The sequence below is a fragment of the Hippichthys cyanospilos genome, chromosome 18, assembly GCF_059441005.1.
Source record: "Hippichthys cyanospilos isolate Australia breed blue-spotted pipefish chromosome 18, RoL_Hcya_1.0, whole genome shotgun sequence".
Taxonomy (NCBI): domain Eukaryota; kingdom Metazoa; phylum Chordata; class Actinopteri; order Syngnathiformes; family Syngnathidae; genus Hippichthys; species Hippichthys cyanospilos.
The window spans coordinates 13,052,360-13,072,607 of NC_142386.1; the positions used below are offsets into that span (position 1 = coordinate 13,052,360).

General features: G+C 39.9%; 1 protein-coding gene across 1 annotated transcript in view; it reads right to left on the minus strand.

Moving 5' to 3' along the window:
* The window catches only part of dclk1a (doublecortin-like kinase 1a), a 48,189-nt gene extending 28,045 nt beyond the window's left edge, over positions 1–20,144 (minus strand). Inside the window, exons 1-4 of the mRNA XM_088441679.1 lie at positions 19,400–20,144; positions 17,851–18,230; positions 9,049–9,148; positions 6,781–6,882 (exon numbers count right to left, since the gene is read on the minus strand). Coding sequence (XP_088297805.1) covers positions 6,781–6,882; positions 9,049–9,148; positions 17,851–18,230; positions 19,400–19,769 — 952 coding nt within the window. The 5' untranslated portion in view covers positions 19,770–20,144. The remainder of the gene's footprint in view (positions 1–6,780; positions 6,883–9,048; positions 9,149–17,850; positions 18,231–19,399) is intronic.
* Between the last annotated feature and the right edge of the window lie 104 nt (positions 20,145–20,248).

Below are 20,248 nucleotides of genomic sequence, written 5' to 3' on the forward strand. Positions count from 1 at the left end.
ACGGCTTGAAATTTAATCCAGACCAAAAAAAAAAAATCATAACCCAACCTTGAAACCCTAATTTTTCAACACCAACCCAGGAATTTACTTAAGCCATAGGTGTGAAACTAGGTCTGGCCCTCCATATCGTTTAATGTGGCCCGCAAAATGGTCATTTAACTTCAAGTTTCTGGTTAAAATACCAAATTTTATCAAATGTCATGAACTTTTACAAAATTTGGGGGGGAAAAAGAAAACAAGCATTTTTTTTATTCCTATTTTTTTAACAGTTTTTGCCGGCCTCTGATTTCAAAACTAGATAAGTGTGTAAGGAACACACGTAAAATTTATTTGATTTAACTGTCATACAGGCATGAGTTTGACACCCCTGACTTGACCCTAAAACCACAGGTATCTGACTCCGGTCCTCAAGGGCCGGTATCCTGCATGTTTGTGATTCTTCTCTCTTCAAAACGCCTGAGTCTAATGATTAGCAATCATCAGCAAACTGTGTAGGAGTTTGATTGAGATCCTAATCTTTTGAATCTGGTGTGATGTAGAGAGAAACACGGAAAACATGCAAGATACCGGCCCTCGAGGACTGAAGTTTGACACCTATCGCCTTATCTCTTGTTTGAAACTCTAATCCAGTTTTTAAGCACTCAGGTAAAACACTAACCCGGACTCGAAAGCCTACTTGAAATCCTAACCCCATCTGAATACCCTGACTTGAAACTGCACCCTTATTCGTCACCCTTAACTAACCTAATTTGAAACTCTAACGCTAACATTAACCTTCTGAGGCCCAATCCATTTATCTGTGTCCACTGCTATGTCCATTTTGTCTCATAAAGAAAGTAAGTTTAATTAAATCCCACCCAAACACATATGTCATCATTGGGAAGGCCAGAATGTCCTCTGCTGAGCACGTCTGGTCTTAGTAGGGTAACCCAAATGACTCTACAGATATAGACCTAAACCTAATGTCCACGACAGTGGACACAATTCTCTGGTCTCATGAGGGTGATTCAATATCCAGGACTGAAACCCTGACTCTAATTTGAACCCAAACCTTATTTGAAACATTATTAAGCAATGTCGTAATCTCTGTTTGAAACCCTCATTTGAAAACCTCACCTTTGTTTGAATCTGTGTCTTGGTATCGTTAGTGTCTGTCTATATGATCTGTCTACACTATAGAATAATATGAATGTATATCGTCAGTGCACACACACACACACACAGGCACACACAGATAGTAATCATATTCTTTTGATGTGTCCTGTTTATTCACACCACTGCAATCGACACAACTTTGTGTGCATAATTCACCAGTGGCCATCCACAGCTGACTAAAATAGATGTTACACAACATACACGGGCGCACACTCACACACTTCATCTTGTATGACAACACAAGCTTCTCCTTTGAAAAAAAAACACCAGCCACACACACACACACACACGCATAGAATGTTACACAACACGTCTGACTGACTTAATCGTCCGAATTTTGGGGAAATTAGCGTCAGATTCCTCACTCAAAAGCGCACACACGTCATTTACATACGTTGAGGATGGCCTACCTTCCTCCCCCGGCATGATGAAGATGAGGAGCACAGCACAAGAGGACGAGGAGGATGAGGAGCGAGCGGCTGCCTGGCTACTAAGATGTGAATGGGAAGACGTCGGCTGTGCTGTACTACTCTGAAGTGCACAAAGGAGGGAGGGAGGAAGGGAGGGATGGATGGGGGAGAGAGAGAGAGACACAGAGAGAGAGAGAGAGAGGCTTGCATGCAGGAGGACGGATGGAAGGAAGGAGGGAGATAGCACTGTGGTTGGGGATGGGGGTGGGAATCGACTATACGTCACGGCCAACATGAATTATGTCCACATGGTAACAGCAAACATGAGCTGTTCTGGAAAAAGGGCAGGCTTATGAATGAATTTTTGCGTAAATGACTCATTTCAATCTCGTGAACTAAAACATCAGTCTTGACATTTCTCCCAAAATATCCTCCTAACCTAAACCCCCAAGGTCTGTATTTTGAATTCCCAGCTCAAATTCGTAATTGACGTGTACGAAAATAAGGGATCAGTAATCAATGTGCATTGTTATAAACATGTTTTTATCCGATTAGTTAGCTTGCGCATAACAGTAAAGATTCAAGATTCAAGAGTTTTATTGTCATATGCATAGTAATACCACACAATGAAATTCTTATTCTGTTCTTTTATCCCGAGCGGACTACATTCCATAATCGAGCAAACAATAAGGTAGGCAATAAAACAAAACAATAAAACAGTAATAGCAATAGGGGCAGTAATAATGAACCACTAATAAATGAATAGACTTACTGTACATTCTGAGCATATTACGGAGTTGATTGAGTGAAAAATACATATGAGCTGTCCACACACAAGCCTGAGATCCTCGGCTCTAAGGTCATTCACTCATACCGAACAATAAGCGTTAGAGACAATATCATAAGATTTTTCAGCTATCTTGAGGTATTACAGTATACAGTATATCATATTAAAATGAACTAAATGTACAGCTAGAATTTATGACTATCTATCTATCTATCTATCTATCTATCTATCTATCTATCTATCTATCATAACATACATACATCTTGAGATAGCTAGTATATATATATATATATATATATATATATATATATATATATATATATATATATATATATCCATCTTATCCATCTTATCTATCTATCTATCTATCTATCTATCTATCTATCTATCTATCTATCTATCTATCTATCTATCTATCTATCTATCTATCTATCTATCTATCTGTCTGTCTATCAACATTCATATTACGATAGCTAGTATATATATATATATATATATATATATATATATATATATATATATATATATATATATATATATATATATATATACACACACACAAGGTGAGTCTATATGTTACACGTGTTTTATGCGAATTTTGTTGTTGTTCACATGAATGTGGGACAAGATGTACTGACTGTCACTATGAGCAAAACAAACAACTCACAGCAAACTGGAGCTTGATAGAAAAGCAGTTCCAGGAATGACGTATTTGTCACATTTGAGGAGATTAGTAGTACATTGACAAAAACAGTCAACAGTTCCGAGAACATCAGAAGCATGAGGACAACTATGAACTATGAATCTATCCATAGACTGACTCAAGCAGCGGGTCAGGAAGTTCTTGCCAAATATGGATGTGCCGTTGTATTATAACTATGTGTTGCCAAGGCGACCTCAGACCATTCAGACACACACGTTCGCCATGGTTCACGTGGACCCAGCATCCGGTACGAAAGACCTTCCTCAAGTGAGGAACATACTGTAGAGTACATGCAGTACCAATAATCGGGCCAAATTGGATCAAGTCAGTGATTGCCCTGGTAATGATTATCCAATCAATGACACACTCACACAGTAAACATATGAAACCTTTTATTATATATTTATATACAAACTATATAACATAATGAGCACACGTTGGACAAACAGACCATTTTCTATCCCTGATGAATTTCTGAATGAGTCCCACATTCCCACATGAAAACAGTCATTCAGACTCACCTAAAACACTATTCTGTTTAACTATATTCATAATGATGAAAGCCCAGAATGTGAACCGCACCGGCAAAGCTGAAAATAAGCAGTTTGGCATCGCTGTTTTCAAGGTAAAGTTTGGACACTATCCCTTGAATCCCACTATCCCACTATCCCACTAAACTGAGAGTCAAGACCCGTTGATGGTCTCAATTGGTTAGTTAGTCCTGGACTTTGGCAATGAAGGGTGAAACGAGTCCTTGAGTAAAGTAATTACTTCAAAAAATGCGCAAGAATTTTTATATGTGTGTTGAACAATTTGTGAAATTGTGTTAAATTTGAATTGTTTTCATATGAGTACGACTCTAAATTCCGTTGAGTTTATGGAAACGTGCGAGTGCAAGGTATTTCGAATACTACTCTCGTTTGCACGACTGTGACCACGTGAGACACCACTTCCCGTCTTTGAATCTATCCTTTGGATTTGTGGATCTGATCCTTTTCATTCGTGGATCTGGAAATGCAAATTCAGATGACGTCACGCCAAGCTACCAGGCAAAGTCGGTCATCCGCGCCACCGTTAGTCATGCACGCATACGTCTTTTTGACTGTGATCTTACCCTATACATATATTGCTGATAGTTTGCATGTCCAATTTATTCATAATTTTTTAAAATATAATTGGACTGACAGGCTTATGACTATTGCTTGCAAGCTAATGACCTATGTCTTCAAATCCATATATTGTTTTAAAATCATTAAAATACATTATAAATTGGTTCGTCACAATGTTCTTTTAAGAGATTGACTTACCACATGACCACAGCAATAAATAAGTAAACAATAAATAATATAAAAATCTTTATTTGGAGTTAATTCATGTTTTATTTGTAATAGATACCACGTCAGCGTTCGTATGTGCAATTCAAAGGAAAGGGTTTTTCCAAATCAACTGCAGTGCTTGTTTCTGCCAGCAGAGGTCACTAGCTGTTACAGATGCTTCCCAAAATGATGTAATTTTCCAATAAATTGGCCCTAAATGGCCACAAATGGCACACAAAAGTGTCATTTGAGTATTACTAAAAATGCGCTATAATATCCTTAAACCTGATGAGCTATTGAAAGCTTCTGTTTGGCGTTCAGTTCATGGCCATTGTTTTCTGCTTTACGCAGGCGCGGCGCGACTGACTCGCAGATGGGACTGACTTTGCCTGATCATCTTAATTTGCATATCCCGATCCACGAATGCAAAGGATCAGCTCAATCAATCCAAAGGAGATAGTTATGCAAAGACGGAAAGTGGTGTCTCGCCAGAGTCGTACTCATACGAATGGTAAAACAAGCATAGGTGTTTTTGACAGCAATCTTACTCCGTACTCTGTTAGCTGCCAACGTGAGGCTAAGAAGCATGGTGCAATCAAATGCAATTGGACAGTCAAGACCTCAGCTGTTATTAACATACACTGACAAACAATTATACAAATTATCATTAAATCAAAGCTATTTCAGCCTTGCACCAATATACGACAATAAGCACAGAGAAGCAAGCAGGGACAAATGTGTTTTTCTGCATCAACAAAGGAATCATTTAGGCTAGAATTCAGTTTTTCTCAAACACACAAAAATCTACACCAAATTATAATCTTGGTTTCCAAATGGCAACCCCACTAGTAGGTAAAAACATGAATTCACACACACATTCTCATTAGCCGCCCTGAGCCTCCAGCCACATCAGATGGTGTTATGACTCACTCTTGTGACCTTTTACCCCTCTCGCAAGCTTTGGACTGAGCACAGATGCAACGATACAGCGAAGGACATCCGCGACACAGACTGACGCTTGGGTGTGTTGAATGCTTGGCGCACAAGCTGCGGCGCTGCCAAGAGAACAATCGCTTACAAATGCATGATGCACTTTTCATGCTTGTGACGTTCCGCAGCTGCAGAATTGAGTCAGCAGAACACCTTCACATGCGTCGCACACACGCAGACACTCACACACAAGCAGCAATAATAAAACAATTACACTTCAACGGATGTTGTCCCGCGAGATGAAACAGAAGCTTAATGGGAACTTTGAGGTTGTTTGGGGTTCCCGTTTTTCTTTCAATACTACCTGAAAACTATTCCTGATAGTTAGAGGTCAATATCTTTTTCCTACGGTACTACTTGCGATGGAGCTTTCAAAAGTGTTTGTGCCAAAATTGTAACGTTTTTTTTCTCAAAAGTAAGGATTTTAACCTTGCAACATTCAACTTGCTGTCTTTACATACATTTTTGAGGTATCCCCAGGTACCGCTGTGTATTATGTATTTCAAAGGGAATTAAGTGGGAAATTAGAATAACAAATTAGAATTTCATTTTTTGACCCATGAACCATTTTGCTAGAACCAAACACATAAAAAAAGCAACAAATCAAAAACCAAATGAAAATATGTGTAATGTGTAAAAACAAAAAATACTTTACACTTTGAAACTTTGTTTGTTCATTTATATTTTTCTAAAGTCAAAATGACATACAAAAGCAGCAATACACTAATAAAAATAATTTTGAAAAAATAAAAAGTTCCATAATTTTCAACTCATTCACTGCCATTGATGACTTTAGACATCAAAGCTCCATTTTTATCCTCAGCTGATGGTGAATTAGTTACTTTTACTAGTCACTTAACCACTGAATACAAATCCAAGAATAAAAATGCATTACCGTGTTTTTCACACTATAAAGCGCACCTAAAAGCCGTAATTTTTTTAAAAAGCTGATTGTGCGCCTTATAATCAGGTGCGCCTTATATATGGATCAATATTGAGATTGGGATCCGTAGATGGGGAATGAACTGATAAAGTAAGCTTTACCTGTTTCTTTTGTGTGTTTACAGTTGAACAAGTTTGCTCATATTGACAATGAGTTATTATGCTACTGAGAGTTTAGAGTTATTATTTGAGTTATTATTGTTATTTCTTTGAGTATTACTATACTGTGATTGAAAAAGTTTTAGATTATGTCATTAATTGAGGGTGCGCCTTATAATCTGATGCGCCTTATATATGGATTATTTTTTTTTTAGTATGTCATTAATTGAGGGTGCGCATTATAGTGCGGAAAATAAGGTACTTAGATTAAAACTTAATCAGCCGTTTCGCCAATGACAACCATAAACATCACAGATCCATTTTTCTTCAACAGGCAAAGAATGAGTTAAAAGGTAATTCTGAAAAACTAATTCTTACCGGAAGCGGGGGACTTGCTGCGGTGAGTTTGGATCAAAGCTTTGGGGGAACCTCGGGTGGATGACATCTTGCCGTAGTTCATCGGCCGCATTATGCGACACTCTGCCACACAACACAATACAACAGAATGCATGAAGACTGGAACACGACTCTAACTCAATCTTGTTTCGTCTCATGGGACTTTTGTCTTGTGTTTGTATATATGTAAATGTCTGACAGAGCCCAAGGAGATGCCTCCTCCCTAATGCTATTGAGCAAAGAGATGAATCCACTCAGTCAGATCTTAACTTAGAGCGGCTTTGGATGCCGCTTCAAAAGTGGAAAGTGATCAGCCAGCTCCTTTATACGGATGACATCAAGCTATATGCTAAGAATGAATGTGAAATTGACTTCCTGATTTACCTCACAAGGATATACGGCAATGAAATCGGAATTCTGACTAGGCACTGTAGGCGTGGGCGGAATATGTTCTAGTAAGAGAAAATAATAACAACCAAAGGGATTGAGGTAGTAGATGTGCAGGACAGCTACAAATACCTTGGAATTCCACAGGCAAATAACAATCATGAGGAGGCAGCTTGGACAGCCAAATACTTAAGGCGAGTGAGGCAGATCCTGAACAGTAAGCTTAACAGCAAGAATGAGATTCAGGCCATTAACACCAATGCCTTTCCAATAATCCCAATAATAATGATGCCCTGCTGATATTATTCTCTGGCCACTGGAAGAGATGCAGACCACTGATGTCAAGACAAGGAAGCACATGACAATGCATGGAGGGACCCACCCCAAGTTCAGCACCTTGAGGCTTTACACAAAGCGGAAAAAGGGGGGCTGTGGACTCGTGCAGTGCTTCTCAATTATATTTTACCAAGCCTATCCTTGGAGGGGGAAAATATTTTGTGCCCCCCCCCCCCCCCCATAATAAGATTATTATCTAGAAAAAATGTATAAATATCTTTAAAAATCTATCCTTTTTATCACTGAAGAAAGAAAAAAAATATATAAACCAACTTTGAACAACTGTTAACTAATTTTTTACAGCATTTATACAGGTTAAATGTTTGTCTAAGTCAGTGTTTGTCAAATAGTGGGGCGGGGCCCCCTTGAGGGGTGCGAGGTGATGCCAGGAAAAAGGTTTTGTTTTTGTCATGTGAAGTGTAATAGCAATAAAATAAGAATTATTTTTATTTTTTTGGTTTTGTTTGTTTCGGGTGCTTTGATGCACTTGTTTTTTTTTTTTCAGTTTTAGACTAAGCTCTAACCCCTATAAACACTAAAAAAATTAAAAAGTTGTTTAAGGTTGATTTGTATTGCTTTTTTTGTCAATGTTAAAAAGGATACAGTTTCGAAGTTTACAATACAATTTTTATAGACAACAATCTTATTTATAGTTCCGTGTGTGTGTGTGTGTGTGTGTGTGGATGGGGGGGAGGGGGGGGGGGGGCGCGAAAGATTTTCTCTTTCCAAGAATGCCTTTGCAAAATATAATTGAGAAGCACTAGTCTAAGCCAGTGCTTCTCAATTATATTTCTATACACATTGCATCAGGGTGCAAGATGCTGGTCGACATGGCATACATGGAGTGGCATAATCAGGTAGCAGGAATAGTGAACTGGAACAACTGTACCAAATATGGATTAGGCGTCCCAGAGGTGGATAAATATTTAGAAGACAGCAATTGTGATAAGATGTCGCAATCCCGGGTGATAGCAACATTCAGAAAAAGGACCATGAAAAGCTGAAGATATACCAAGGTCTGAAGGAAGAACAAGAGAAAATGTGGAGGCTTAAAGACATCAGTGGTACCAGTCGTGATCAGGGCATTGCGTTAAATGTGCAACTGTGTAATAAAATGCTGTTGAGACAGGCAGACAGCGACACTGCGGGGTGAGGCCAGGCAAGCTGTTGTCCTTGAACGACCGCGGAGGAAAAAAAAAAAAAAAAAGGAGGGAGCTGGCAGGGTGTGGGGTGCGAGACAGGCAGATGAGAGGCGCGGTGTAAACGAGTTGTTTGCTCTCAGAGCACCGGTATTTTTCAGCCTAAGAAAATCCTATGGTCCAATAAATACACAAAGTACTACAAAAAAGCTGCGTTTATCGCGATAACATTTTTTCTATCACATAAACTGTTGTATTAATTCTCAAGATACAGATCCTTCCATGTAGATAATAAAAATGAATAAAATAACACCCTAAAAATAATCATAAACCCTTCTCACCATTACTCTACAAATATGGAAAAAAATTCCAAAGGTAAAAATCTCACCCGTCTCATCCAGCATCAGGTCATCTTGGTAGCGCAGCTTTTCGGGTCCACATGCCACAAACACATCCTCATCGCCGAAAAAGTCTTGCAGACACGTCACCTGCAGAATAACACACATTTACCAATTATACAACATGGTAAGTGTTAGAATAATTGTATATGGGTTATCCCATATTTGCTATGGAATCACTTACAGTAGTATGTTTGTTATGTGATCAGTATGTTTGTATATTAGGATCAATGTTTTCTGTTACTGTTGGTTGTGAAGAAGAGGAATTGACGCATCTCAGACCGTGACCCTACAGGGGTTTTGTGACCTGACCCCTCGTGCATCCTGTTCCTGAGGGAGGATATAATGACGTGGACTCTAAACTGCATTCCTCAGCATCATAAACCAATTGTTTACATTGTTGCCAAATGTCTCCCCAATCCTTCAGGGCAGCAATGACTTTTGTACCTAGGGACCTCTTGAATAAATAAAAACAGAAGGTGCAGTGTACTTGTAGAGTCCTTCTCCGTTCTCCTCATGCATGAGAAAGAAAAAAAATCAGTTTCTCCTTCTTTATGCAATTGTATAGTTTAAAAAAAATAAATTAAATAAATAAAAAAAAATGGAAAAGGGCCGTTCAAAGGTAATGTGGCGTTTCTATCATTATTGTTCTACTGCATTAATATTGCACCATTAATATTTAACAATCCTCTGTGGACAAATATTTATTTGTAATTATTTATTTTTGAAAACAGGTCTGAGACTTTGATTTAATAATATTCAAGGTAATTATTTATTTTGTGAACAGATTTCTACTGTAAATTCAAAAAGAGGGCGCTTTATATTTAACATTCTTCTGTGGACAAATATTTATTCATAATTATTTTTGGAACTATATTGATTATAATTGGTGGAAAAAATATTTGTTAATAATTAAGTTATTTCGTTTTTGATAGCAAATCTCTTCTATGATCCGAAAGAGAACACACTTTTGTTGATTGTTTTTTTGTGTTTTTGTGGACCAATACAAATTCGCTCGAAAGGTTCTAAAGTCTAATAAATCAAACACTGATAACATGTTTTTTTTCAACCCCAAAATACTTTGCACTGGTTAAGGCATAGGTGTCGAACTCCAGTCCTCGAGGGCCGGCATCCTGCATGTTTTCCACTTTTCTTTCCCCAACACACCTGATTCAAATGATTAGCTCATTATTAGCAGGCTCTGCAAGAGCTTTAAAATGATCCCAATCATTTGAATCAGGTGTTTTTGAGGGAAAAGATTTGAAAACATGTAGGATACCGGCCCTCGAGGACTGGAGTTCGACACCTGTGGGTTAAGGGCTGAAAACATATTTCACAGGGGGAACGTCACTGACAAAAGGTTGAGACCCACTGAACGCATAGAAAGTGGCTTGGCGCTAACAAACCACACGGTGGCAGTGTTGACTAGCAGTGAGATATTAGACGCAACATTCAAAGTGCAACGAATACAGAACGGCTTGGTTTATTGACCAACATAGAAATGCCAGCCTTTTTTATTTGATTTGAAAGCATCCAATGTCGGGTCAAAACACAAGGTGAGAAACTTCTAGTCGTGCATAAAAAGTTGGATGATGTCAAATTGAAACGTTGCATAAAAAGAAAAAGTGTTGTATAAATGTAACACATTTATTAAAAAAAACAATAAAGATAAACTTTTGAAAACTAAGAAAAGACGGTGGGAGGAAAAAATGTTTTATAAAAATTACATTTTTAAATGCTTGAAAATTCGGAAGGTAAAAAAAAAGACAAACGTTTAAAGTTACATTCTAAAAAGAAGTCGTTAAACTTTAAAGTAAAATGCTATAGCAAAACCAGATGTCAGTCACAAAGGATGTTTTTAAAGTTCCAAAATAAAAAAAACAAACAAAGTGAAAATGTATCAATCATTAAAGTGATTGAGGTAGGTTTAATATTTCATCCGGTGCCTTTACTGTATATGAACACATGTATAAAAAAATCCGAACAATCTAAGCAGCTTCTTTATTTTTAGTGTTGTGTTGCAAGAAATTCAAATGAAAATGAATTATCATGTCTTTTCCCTCTTTTGATTTTCCAAAAGGAAGGCTGAAGTTTTAAAAGAGGATGTTAAGATGATCCTGAACAACCTTTGTGGGACAAACGGTACTTACCAGCTGGAAAATGCTGCATTACTGAGGTCATCTGAACGCACCGTAGGCAGCTTGTATAATTGTCCTGCAGAAAATGCCTTTTTTTTTTTCTTTTTCGACTTGATTAGTTGATGATTTTCTTGCGAGTATGGCAAAAGTGCAACAAATAGGGCGCTGTATCCCACAGTGCATTGTGTTGTCCTCAGGCTGCCGACCCCCCCCCCCCCGTATGTTCTTCTCAGCTAGACGACCCTCTTTTCCCTTTTGTGGTTGGACACAACATTAGGTACACCTATACTAGCTCAACCAGGGTATTCTTAGTAATTATGATGAAAAGTGACGAGTTTTTTTTTTTTTATTGATCTCCCAAAAATAAAATGACAACTTGTTAGCTGCACTGCAACACGACACACACGTATGCATGCACAAATGTGCACACACACACACATACAATTATGTCAGCCCCCAGCTGTCAGCCTTGACTCACTCACACTCATACACACACAGAACTAGTGCTAAATTTGATTAGAATTCCAAACAAGCAGTGCTTCTCAGATAGTGGGTGGGTCCCCCCTAGGGGTTGCAAGGTGATGAGCGGAGGGGGAGGGGGGGCAGAGAAAAGGCTTTGTTTTCCTTTTGTTATTGTTAAAAAGGATACAGGTTTAGGTATAATACCATTTTTATAGATAATGGTCTTATGTATAATCAGCGTGACGAGTGGGGGGGTTCCTGGGAGGGCTTAGCAAAATAATTGACTCACTAGACTGCTTTTGTGAAGGCCCAAGGACTGATTAGATCTAGATCTGGTTTGTTTACATACTAGTCCTACCTTAGTGTAAGGTCTAGTATTAGGCTAGAGCAGTGCTTCTCAAATAGTGGGGTGGGCCACCCTGGGGAGGCGCGAGGTGATGCCAGGGGGGGTGCGAAGGACCCCAGGGAAAAGACTTTGTTTTTGTCATGTGAAGTAAAATTGTACTAAAATAATATTTTTTTCAGGCCTTATGTGTTTAGCTCGTTAGTGCTTTGGTATTTTCTTTTGGTATTTTCTTTTGCTAGGTATTTTCTTTTGGTAAATGCATATGCAAATGTTTTGCATTAATAATCATAATTGTTTGCGTCTAATTAACGTTTTGTATTGAAAGGAATATGATTTGTAATTCAGTTATATGATTGATTTAATCCTTGCAATTTGCGTACATTTAGTAAGATATATACGGTAATTTTGGCATATGGGACTTACCTGACTTACGTATGTTTGGTGTATTTTTTTTCTTTTCGTTTTGCAATATAAATGAGTGAGAGCTGTATTACTGACACGACTAAATTAAAGAAGAGTTACCCTCATTTGCTGTTGGCTAGATTTCTGTTGGATATACAAGTTTTGTTATAAATATAAAAAAATGGTGGTGTAGGGTCTTCAGGTAGGGTCTTATTCTAGGTTCATGTAGGTTTTAAAACTAGTTTTGTTTAAGATTAGAACTTAGGTCGATTTTTACCACTTGGATCCTGAAGCATCCAGGATTGGCCGTGCAGTATATAGGGTTAAGATCAAGGTTCATGTGGGGTAAAGATTTATGTTCTTGAGGCATTGGAATTCTCAGGTTCCAGCAATCTGCAGTGCTGCATTTTTCCCACTTTTCGCCTCATCATCTTTATCTTTCACCCCCCCGCCCCCCTCCCCCAGCTTCCAATGCTGTAGTGACCCAGACCCAAAACCTAAACGGGATAAAGACCATAAGCAACATAAACAACATTTATGCAAATGAACGTAGTATTTGCTGTTCACAGCCTGTCTGTGATATTTTGACGACGATGACGATGAGTGATGCTCGGTGCTGTATTGCATCTGAGGCAGCTGCTCTGCTGAGTCACTGTTAGCACTTTTCAGTGTGTGTGTGTGTGTGAGTCAAGGCTGCTGACCGCTGGGGTCCTGACATAAGTATATATGTTCAGGTGGGAGGATGTGTATGTGTGAACAAACACAGCTTACAACAGTAATAGAAGTGGAGCCATGGCTGTGCTCTTTACGCCACTTAGAGCTTGTCTATCTTTATCAGAATCAGCATGACAGACAGACACACACACACACACACACAAAACAGTACAGTAGAACCCATCGGCTGTTGCTCGGCAACCGTGTTACATGGAGTGTGAGGTAGAGGAGAAGGAAGAGGAACTGGATATCTTCTTGCTCAGGTTACTTAACAGATATGTGACACCAGGAGCTTCAGGGGGCGCTAGTGAGCAAGACCGAGTAAGGAGAGACGCTATTGGCTTTGAGTTTTAAGACAGCCACAATGTATTATCTTTGAGAATTCAGCTCCAAAGCCAGTTTCGCGTAAACCTCAATTAAGTAGGCACGTCTATGACCAGCGGACCTGCAAAAAGTCTTTGGAAGCCATGTCTGAAAAGACACAGGAAGTCAGACATTTTGATATGAAGTGGACATTTTCAACCTTTTCGACAAAGTGTTAACTCCAGAAGATTAGCTTCTCACCAAGTGTTTTAAGATATCAGCTCACAAAGCCAGTTCTTGGAATACATGTAACGTGAAGGACATGTCTATAATGAATGCCCCTACAAAAAAGTCTCAAGAAGTCATTTTTCTTTAAACCAGGGGTGTCAAAGTCATTCTCGCTCTGGAGGAAAATTTATTCTCAGCCAAAAATCATGCTATATAACTTAAAAATAATCAATTATATATAGTTTTTTATGATACGCATTGGCCTGGTCTTAATTCATCTCGAAAAGAGGGGTCAACTTGAAATATTTTTTTGAAAAGCAACAAATAACTATATCAATAAAGATAAAGATAACAATAAAATATACCCCCCCCCCCATACAGTGTGTCTCACAAGCAGCATTTTTCCTTAAATTACATTAAATGAACATTTCTATGATCATTTTTTCAATTCCTTCATAAAACACATATTTTAGAACACCTAATAAGATGCATTCAACCTGTCTCATCACTTCCACTTCCCCAACACTTGAAAACATGCCAGCTACACAAGGCTTTGCGTCTTTGATTTCAAAATCTGTTGGAATTAAGATGCTAGCGCAAACGGATCAGGAGTTATGGTGATTTGAAAAATATCTCGTGGGCCGGGTTGGACCTCTATGCGGGCCGTATCTGGCTCGTGGGCCATATGTTTGATATCTGTTCAAAAAAAAAAAAAAATCTCAACAAGCCATGCCGGGAAAGACATCTTGGTTTGAAATGATCATTTCATTTTAAAAAACTAAGTAATTTCTACGGGTTTAGCGCTTACATGGCTGACTCCCAAGCCTAATTAAAATTAGGTTTGATTGATATAGTTGTAATAGGTAGACCCACAAAAACTCTCAAGAATCCATTTTGTAAAAGACAGAAAGTCTGCTATTTTGGTAATTTTGCGCAAATTACTAGTTGAATATCCGAGATGGGAAAAGCGGGTCCAGAAATTCAAAAAAATACTTGAAAACCCTGCCGCAGTTTTACTTGAGCCACATGTGCTTTCACTTAACAGGTAAATTGATGAGCTCATTTGACTAAAAGTTGATTAGGAGCACCTGTGGCTACAGCCAAACTGTGGCAGAGATTTTTACTTTCTCGACCTGGATTTCCCATCTCTGTTGAAAATTCAGCCTCTGAAACCAGTTTCCCCTAGCAACAGAAATTTGGTGCATGTTTTCCTTCAGTAGAGCCACAAAAAAGTTTCAAGAAACATTGCTGAAACTACAAGGGAAATCAACTATTTTGTTTGAGAGTATTTTAATTTTCAAAAACTAAGCCAACTATAAAAGTTTAACTCTTGATGAACCGTTTGAAAAATTCAGCTATTGAGACATTTATCAAATATAAAATGTGGTCAGGACTTTTAGCGACATCAAATTCCCTAGGCTCATCTATCATGATCAGACGCACCCAAAAAAATCTCATTCAAGCCTGTGCACTTGTGTGTGTGTCCTCATTAAAAGAGGCTAATGAACGCAGAGACGGGTGAACCCTTTTGGTGTTCGGACGTCATCTCTTTCTCTTTTTGGACTCGACGGGTTCTGCTGGGACACCACGTCATAACTATCAACCTATAAACCTACTTCTGACACAAACATACATAGACACACACAAACACACACACACACACACACACACACACAAACCCAATTGGGTGAGCACTAGGGTATTTACTTTTATACACAGTTGACATTAAATAATGTGACATCGATAGATTTGACTGATGATAACATAAAGTAGAAGCGTCAAAATGAGTCGGGTACAAGCCACGAGCGATCGTTTTTTTCTTCACCTTAAGCCAGGCTTTTTTAGTCGTGATTACAACACAGATTAAGCGCATTTCACGGAGGTTTAAACTAATCTGCTCTTTGTCCGTTGTGCTTTCTTGATCTTCAATATTTGTTAAGTTTGAGGGAAAATTAAAAGAGAGATCCCAGCCTCGCTGGTTTGTGTGTTGCTATGCCCAGTGGCCCAATCGATGGAGCGGCTAAAAATAGCAATGCCATAATAGCCTTACTTGCAGAAAGAGAGGAGGGGAGTTGATTGTGTAACCGTAACCCATGGCAACCAAGTGAAAGCAAGCATTGGGAGGAAATGTGTGACTTTAAATTTTGTGTAGGAAGATTTTCAAAAGAGAAAGTTGTTGTTTTTTTTAAAGAAATGTTTTTTTTTTTTTTTTCTAAGAAGCGCAAAATCCGATCAGGAATCTGGAGCGACACCCTGCTGGGTTAATCATGGCCAATCGTTAAATGGATTGCACAAGGTCAGACGGGATGCGATGCCCGTCAGTGTTAATGGCGAGAGGCACACAGATATGACACCAAATGCAAAAGACAAAATCTATTGCATTCATATATACGTATTCAGTATAGGCTGTATATGCATATAAATGATCGCAATCAGGAAATGGATCCAAGAGCATGCAAAGACAGGTGAGAGTGGAAAACAGTTGGTTTATTGATGTCAGAAACAAGAGGCAGCTAGGTGATAGCAGCTGGCTTGGACACAGAAGCGCAAAAGACAGGAGACAGGCAGACAAAGTCGATCTGGGACAGAGAGTCCAGTTAGGGCCAGGCTGAGTCATAGTCAGGCAGGCAGAGCGGTCTTCTTAACAGGGAGGCAGGCAATAAGGTTATCGAGGATAGGCCAGGTCAGAATCCCGGTAGGCAGAAGAGTACAGTGGGATTCGGGTAGTTAGAGGCAGGAAAGGTGAGAATCCGGGCAGGTAAAACAAGCATGTGGGTAGTCGGGGGCAGGGAGAGTCAGAAGCCAGACAAGCAGAACAGGAATGAATGCAAGAAGGTTTATCTTGAAAGCAAGATGACTCAGTATGTAATTAGTCACACCTGGTGGTGATTGGACTGATTGGCTGTAACGTGGAAGAACATGAGAGAGAATGAGCTGACAGGACCAGCCAGTGTTGTATGCATTCTTGTCCTGCACTTCCACAGATTACTATTCTGAGATTCAAGCACCATTTCTAGCAGTTTGGAAGGGCGAAATACATCACCAGGGTCCTGCCTCAACAGCTCTAATGAGAAATAAAATAGCTACCACGTTAGCTGTCAAGTACAAGACAAAGCAGCTATAAAGTAGTCCTGCCATTGTAACCGATCAAAAGCCTACAAACAAAGTTTTACTTTCTGGATTATTTTACGTGTTTTTCTTGAAATTAGATTACTTGAACGAATAAACACAGCCGAGTAAGTGGGCGGACCTTGAAGTGCCTGTGAGTCATAGGCGCGCCGTGTTATTTTATGAGGTGTAGGCAGCTACAACACTGCATACACGTACACATACACAAACACACACACACACACACTAATTCATACAGCTCTCTGCACAATGAAATCGGGAAATGCTCTTCATTCACAAATGTTTCCAAATATACCTTTTTTATGACTGGATTACGTTCAGTTTTTGTTTCTATCGTGCATGTTGGCTAATGTCATGGCGGATGTCAATAATTAACACTATGAACCACCTGACTGGAGATGTCACAAGGCCCCGGCAGTAATAGTAGTCATTCATTGCAGAAGATAAAGAATATATGCCCGTGAGTGTTGTTATATTAGTATTCACATGTCCTGCTTCACAATTTGTTCTAAAAAACATCATACCTAAATCATACTTGTGTCACCTGTCATCGTTAGTAATGGTTTGTCACCTCATCCAGTTAAGTCTCCCAAATTACCAAGGAATGGTTCAAACTACCATATAGTATATTTGGGAGCATGGAAGTTCAAAAATAGTCTGAATAGGCGGCAAGCACACATAGTGTACATGCACCTAGGATTAACTGGCTGAGTACTAGAGCATTAGTATGCAACAACTACTATTAAGAGAGAAACTGTTCTTAATGTATTGAACAGAGGAACACTTTTTCCTTATTCAAGGTTGCCGGCATATGGCTGGGAATTCATGTTTGATTCATTGTACAAAACTAAAGCATGTTTGTATCATTTGGTTTTAAAATATGATTTGAATGAATAAATCGCTTGCACACAGTTGAGAAAAGCATTCTGGGAGGCTCCTCCAATCAAGTAACCAATGGGCACATCGCGAAGCAACTCTGATTGACTGACGGCTGATGGGCCAACAAAAACATGTAAAATCCCCACCTCAGGTTAGCACATGGTCTGTGGCATGGTTAGCGTTTGACTTACCAGTTTCCCCTCCAGTGTGAATATCTTCTTCACCACTCCAGAGTCTAGCTTGATGGCTTCGGTGATGTCTGTGAGCACCTGCTCGTAGGAGTGTGCCGTCTTCTTGTTGAGCAGAACCCGGACCGCCTTGCGGGGCTTCATGCCGCTACGCACCACCGTCACCAACTTGGGTCGAACAAAGTCCTTGTTCTCACGGCTCTCGGGCAGGCTCCCGCCTCCACCCGTCCCGGGGGTGCCCGCCTTGGCGCTGCCCAGCGACAGGGGCCCGCGGGCCGAGGTGGCACTTGATGCCTTGACGTTCACCGACCAGTTGGGGTTGACATTTTTGGTGTAGTCCACCTTTTTATAGGCCTCCAGAGAGCTGCATACATAACTTTCGCCTGTAGGGGGCGACAGTTGCCAACACAGACACAAAGAATGATGTTGTGGCATTGCTGTACCAAACAAGGAAGCGTTTACATCCATAAACATTAGGGGGCATGTTGAAATTGCTAATAAATACAGTATTGTGATAGCCGATTAGCAAAAAAAATGGCAAAATGTGCTCCTATGTCTTCCTCTTGAAATTGTTCTAGGTTTGTTTATGCATGTAAATGGTTGTTCATCTTTGTGTGCCTTGCAATTTGCTGCATCCAGTTCAGGTTGTACCCCGCCTAATGCCTGAAGACAGAAGGGATAGGCTCCAGCATCCCTGACCCTCGTGCGGATAAGCGGCTTGGATTATGGATGGATGTTGTGATGAGCTATTTGATCTTTTCTTCGATTGCAAATTGCATACTTTCTATTTTATGACTTTGCCTCATAAAATAATTAGCAAACTGATGTATTATAAGTTATGCAAATTAGAATACTGGTGAAATACACAGCATTACATAGATATTTTTTATAATTTATACTTTAATTGATTAAATGATTTATTGTAAATAAAACAATCAAAATGTTCTATTATTTTACATCATTTACTTTGGTTGAATTAATTCATCAATTAAATCTATTAATGAGTATCATATAAAACGAGAATAAGGTATTTTAAAATACAGCCGAAAGATAAAAGTAAAATATATTTTTTTAATTAAACAATTGGTCAATAACAATAAAATATTTTTTTAATTTACAATGCTTTATAGGGTGAAATAATTGCAATTTAATCTATTATTATTAGTATCAACAAATGAGCATTGGATGTTTAGAAAAAATATATGAAAAATATTATTTTAAGCAAATAGTCAAAATAAACAATTTTACATAGAATCCAAAATGAAATAACTGGATATTTAGTCTTAACTGTGGTCTAAAAAATTCAAGTTCAAGTTCAATTAAAGACGTCAAGTCAAAGCTGCTCTCGTATAAACTCCGTATTATGATTATTATGGCATTCGTGGACTAGTGGGTTAAGCAGAAAATATTTCGGGAATTTTGATTCGGGGTTCGGCCATTTTTCCTCGCTGTAAATGACGTCACATCCAGCAAACATCACAAGACAAAATCCAGAAAACTTTTTGTTTTTGATTGAAACTGCAAAAGTTAGCTCCACATCCTCCCGTCTCACCTTCAAGCAGCTGATCGATGCTGCCGATGCGCCCGGAGCCGTCCAGCGTGTAGATGGTGCGCACGCCCTGCGGAAGGTTGACGTTGTCCGAGAGGGCGCGCGTCAGGTCGGCCAGCAGCGCGTCGAAAGTGCGGAAGCGGTCTGGCGACACAGCGTAGACGATGCCGTGGAAGAAGCGGTCGCCGTTGCGGTAGAAGCGCACCTTCTTGGCGCGCTTCTCGGCGCTCAGGGCCTTCAAGCTGCGAGGCGCGCGGAACAGGCTGCAGTGCGCGCTGTGCGTCGGGCTCTGCACGCCGTTGACCCGCGACCCGGGCCCGGCGCCACCCCCGGATCCGTGTCGCGGCTGAGAGCGGTCGTCGAAGTGCTCCATGTCCTTGATGAGGCCCGGCGTTACCAAAACCACCACCGCGGGACTGTGTGACGCACACGCGCGCGCGCGCTCACACACGTTGTGAAAGCAAAGCAAGAAGCGAGCAGGCGCGTGTGCGAGATTAGAGCACTAATGACAGATTAAGTCTAATCCGGGTGGACTGCCACAAGCATGCGTGCGTGGCTGCCACGCGCCGATCAATACCCAGCCTCGACCCCGCGCCACATCCCATCAGACTCCCAATTTACTGACGTGAGAGCTGAGCGCTCCCGTCGCCTTTTTTTCTGGCCGACTGTCCCCAAAATGCAGAAAGTAAGAAAATGTTTTGGGAGAGAGAATCCTGCCTGCTCAGGCGGCGGGAGCGCGCGTGCGAGTGTGATGATGGGAAGAATCAAAAGCTGAGCAGCACGCGAACTAAGTAGCAGCTGCGGGTTCCTCCGCCTCCTCTTCACCCACGTCACTCGTGTCGTGATTCCCAT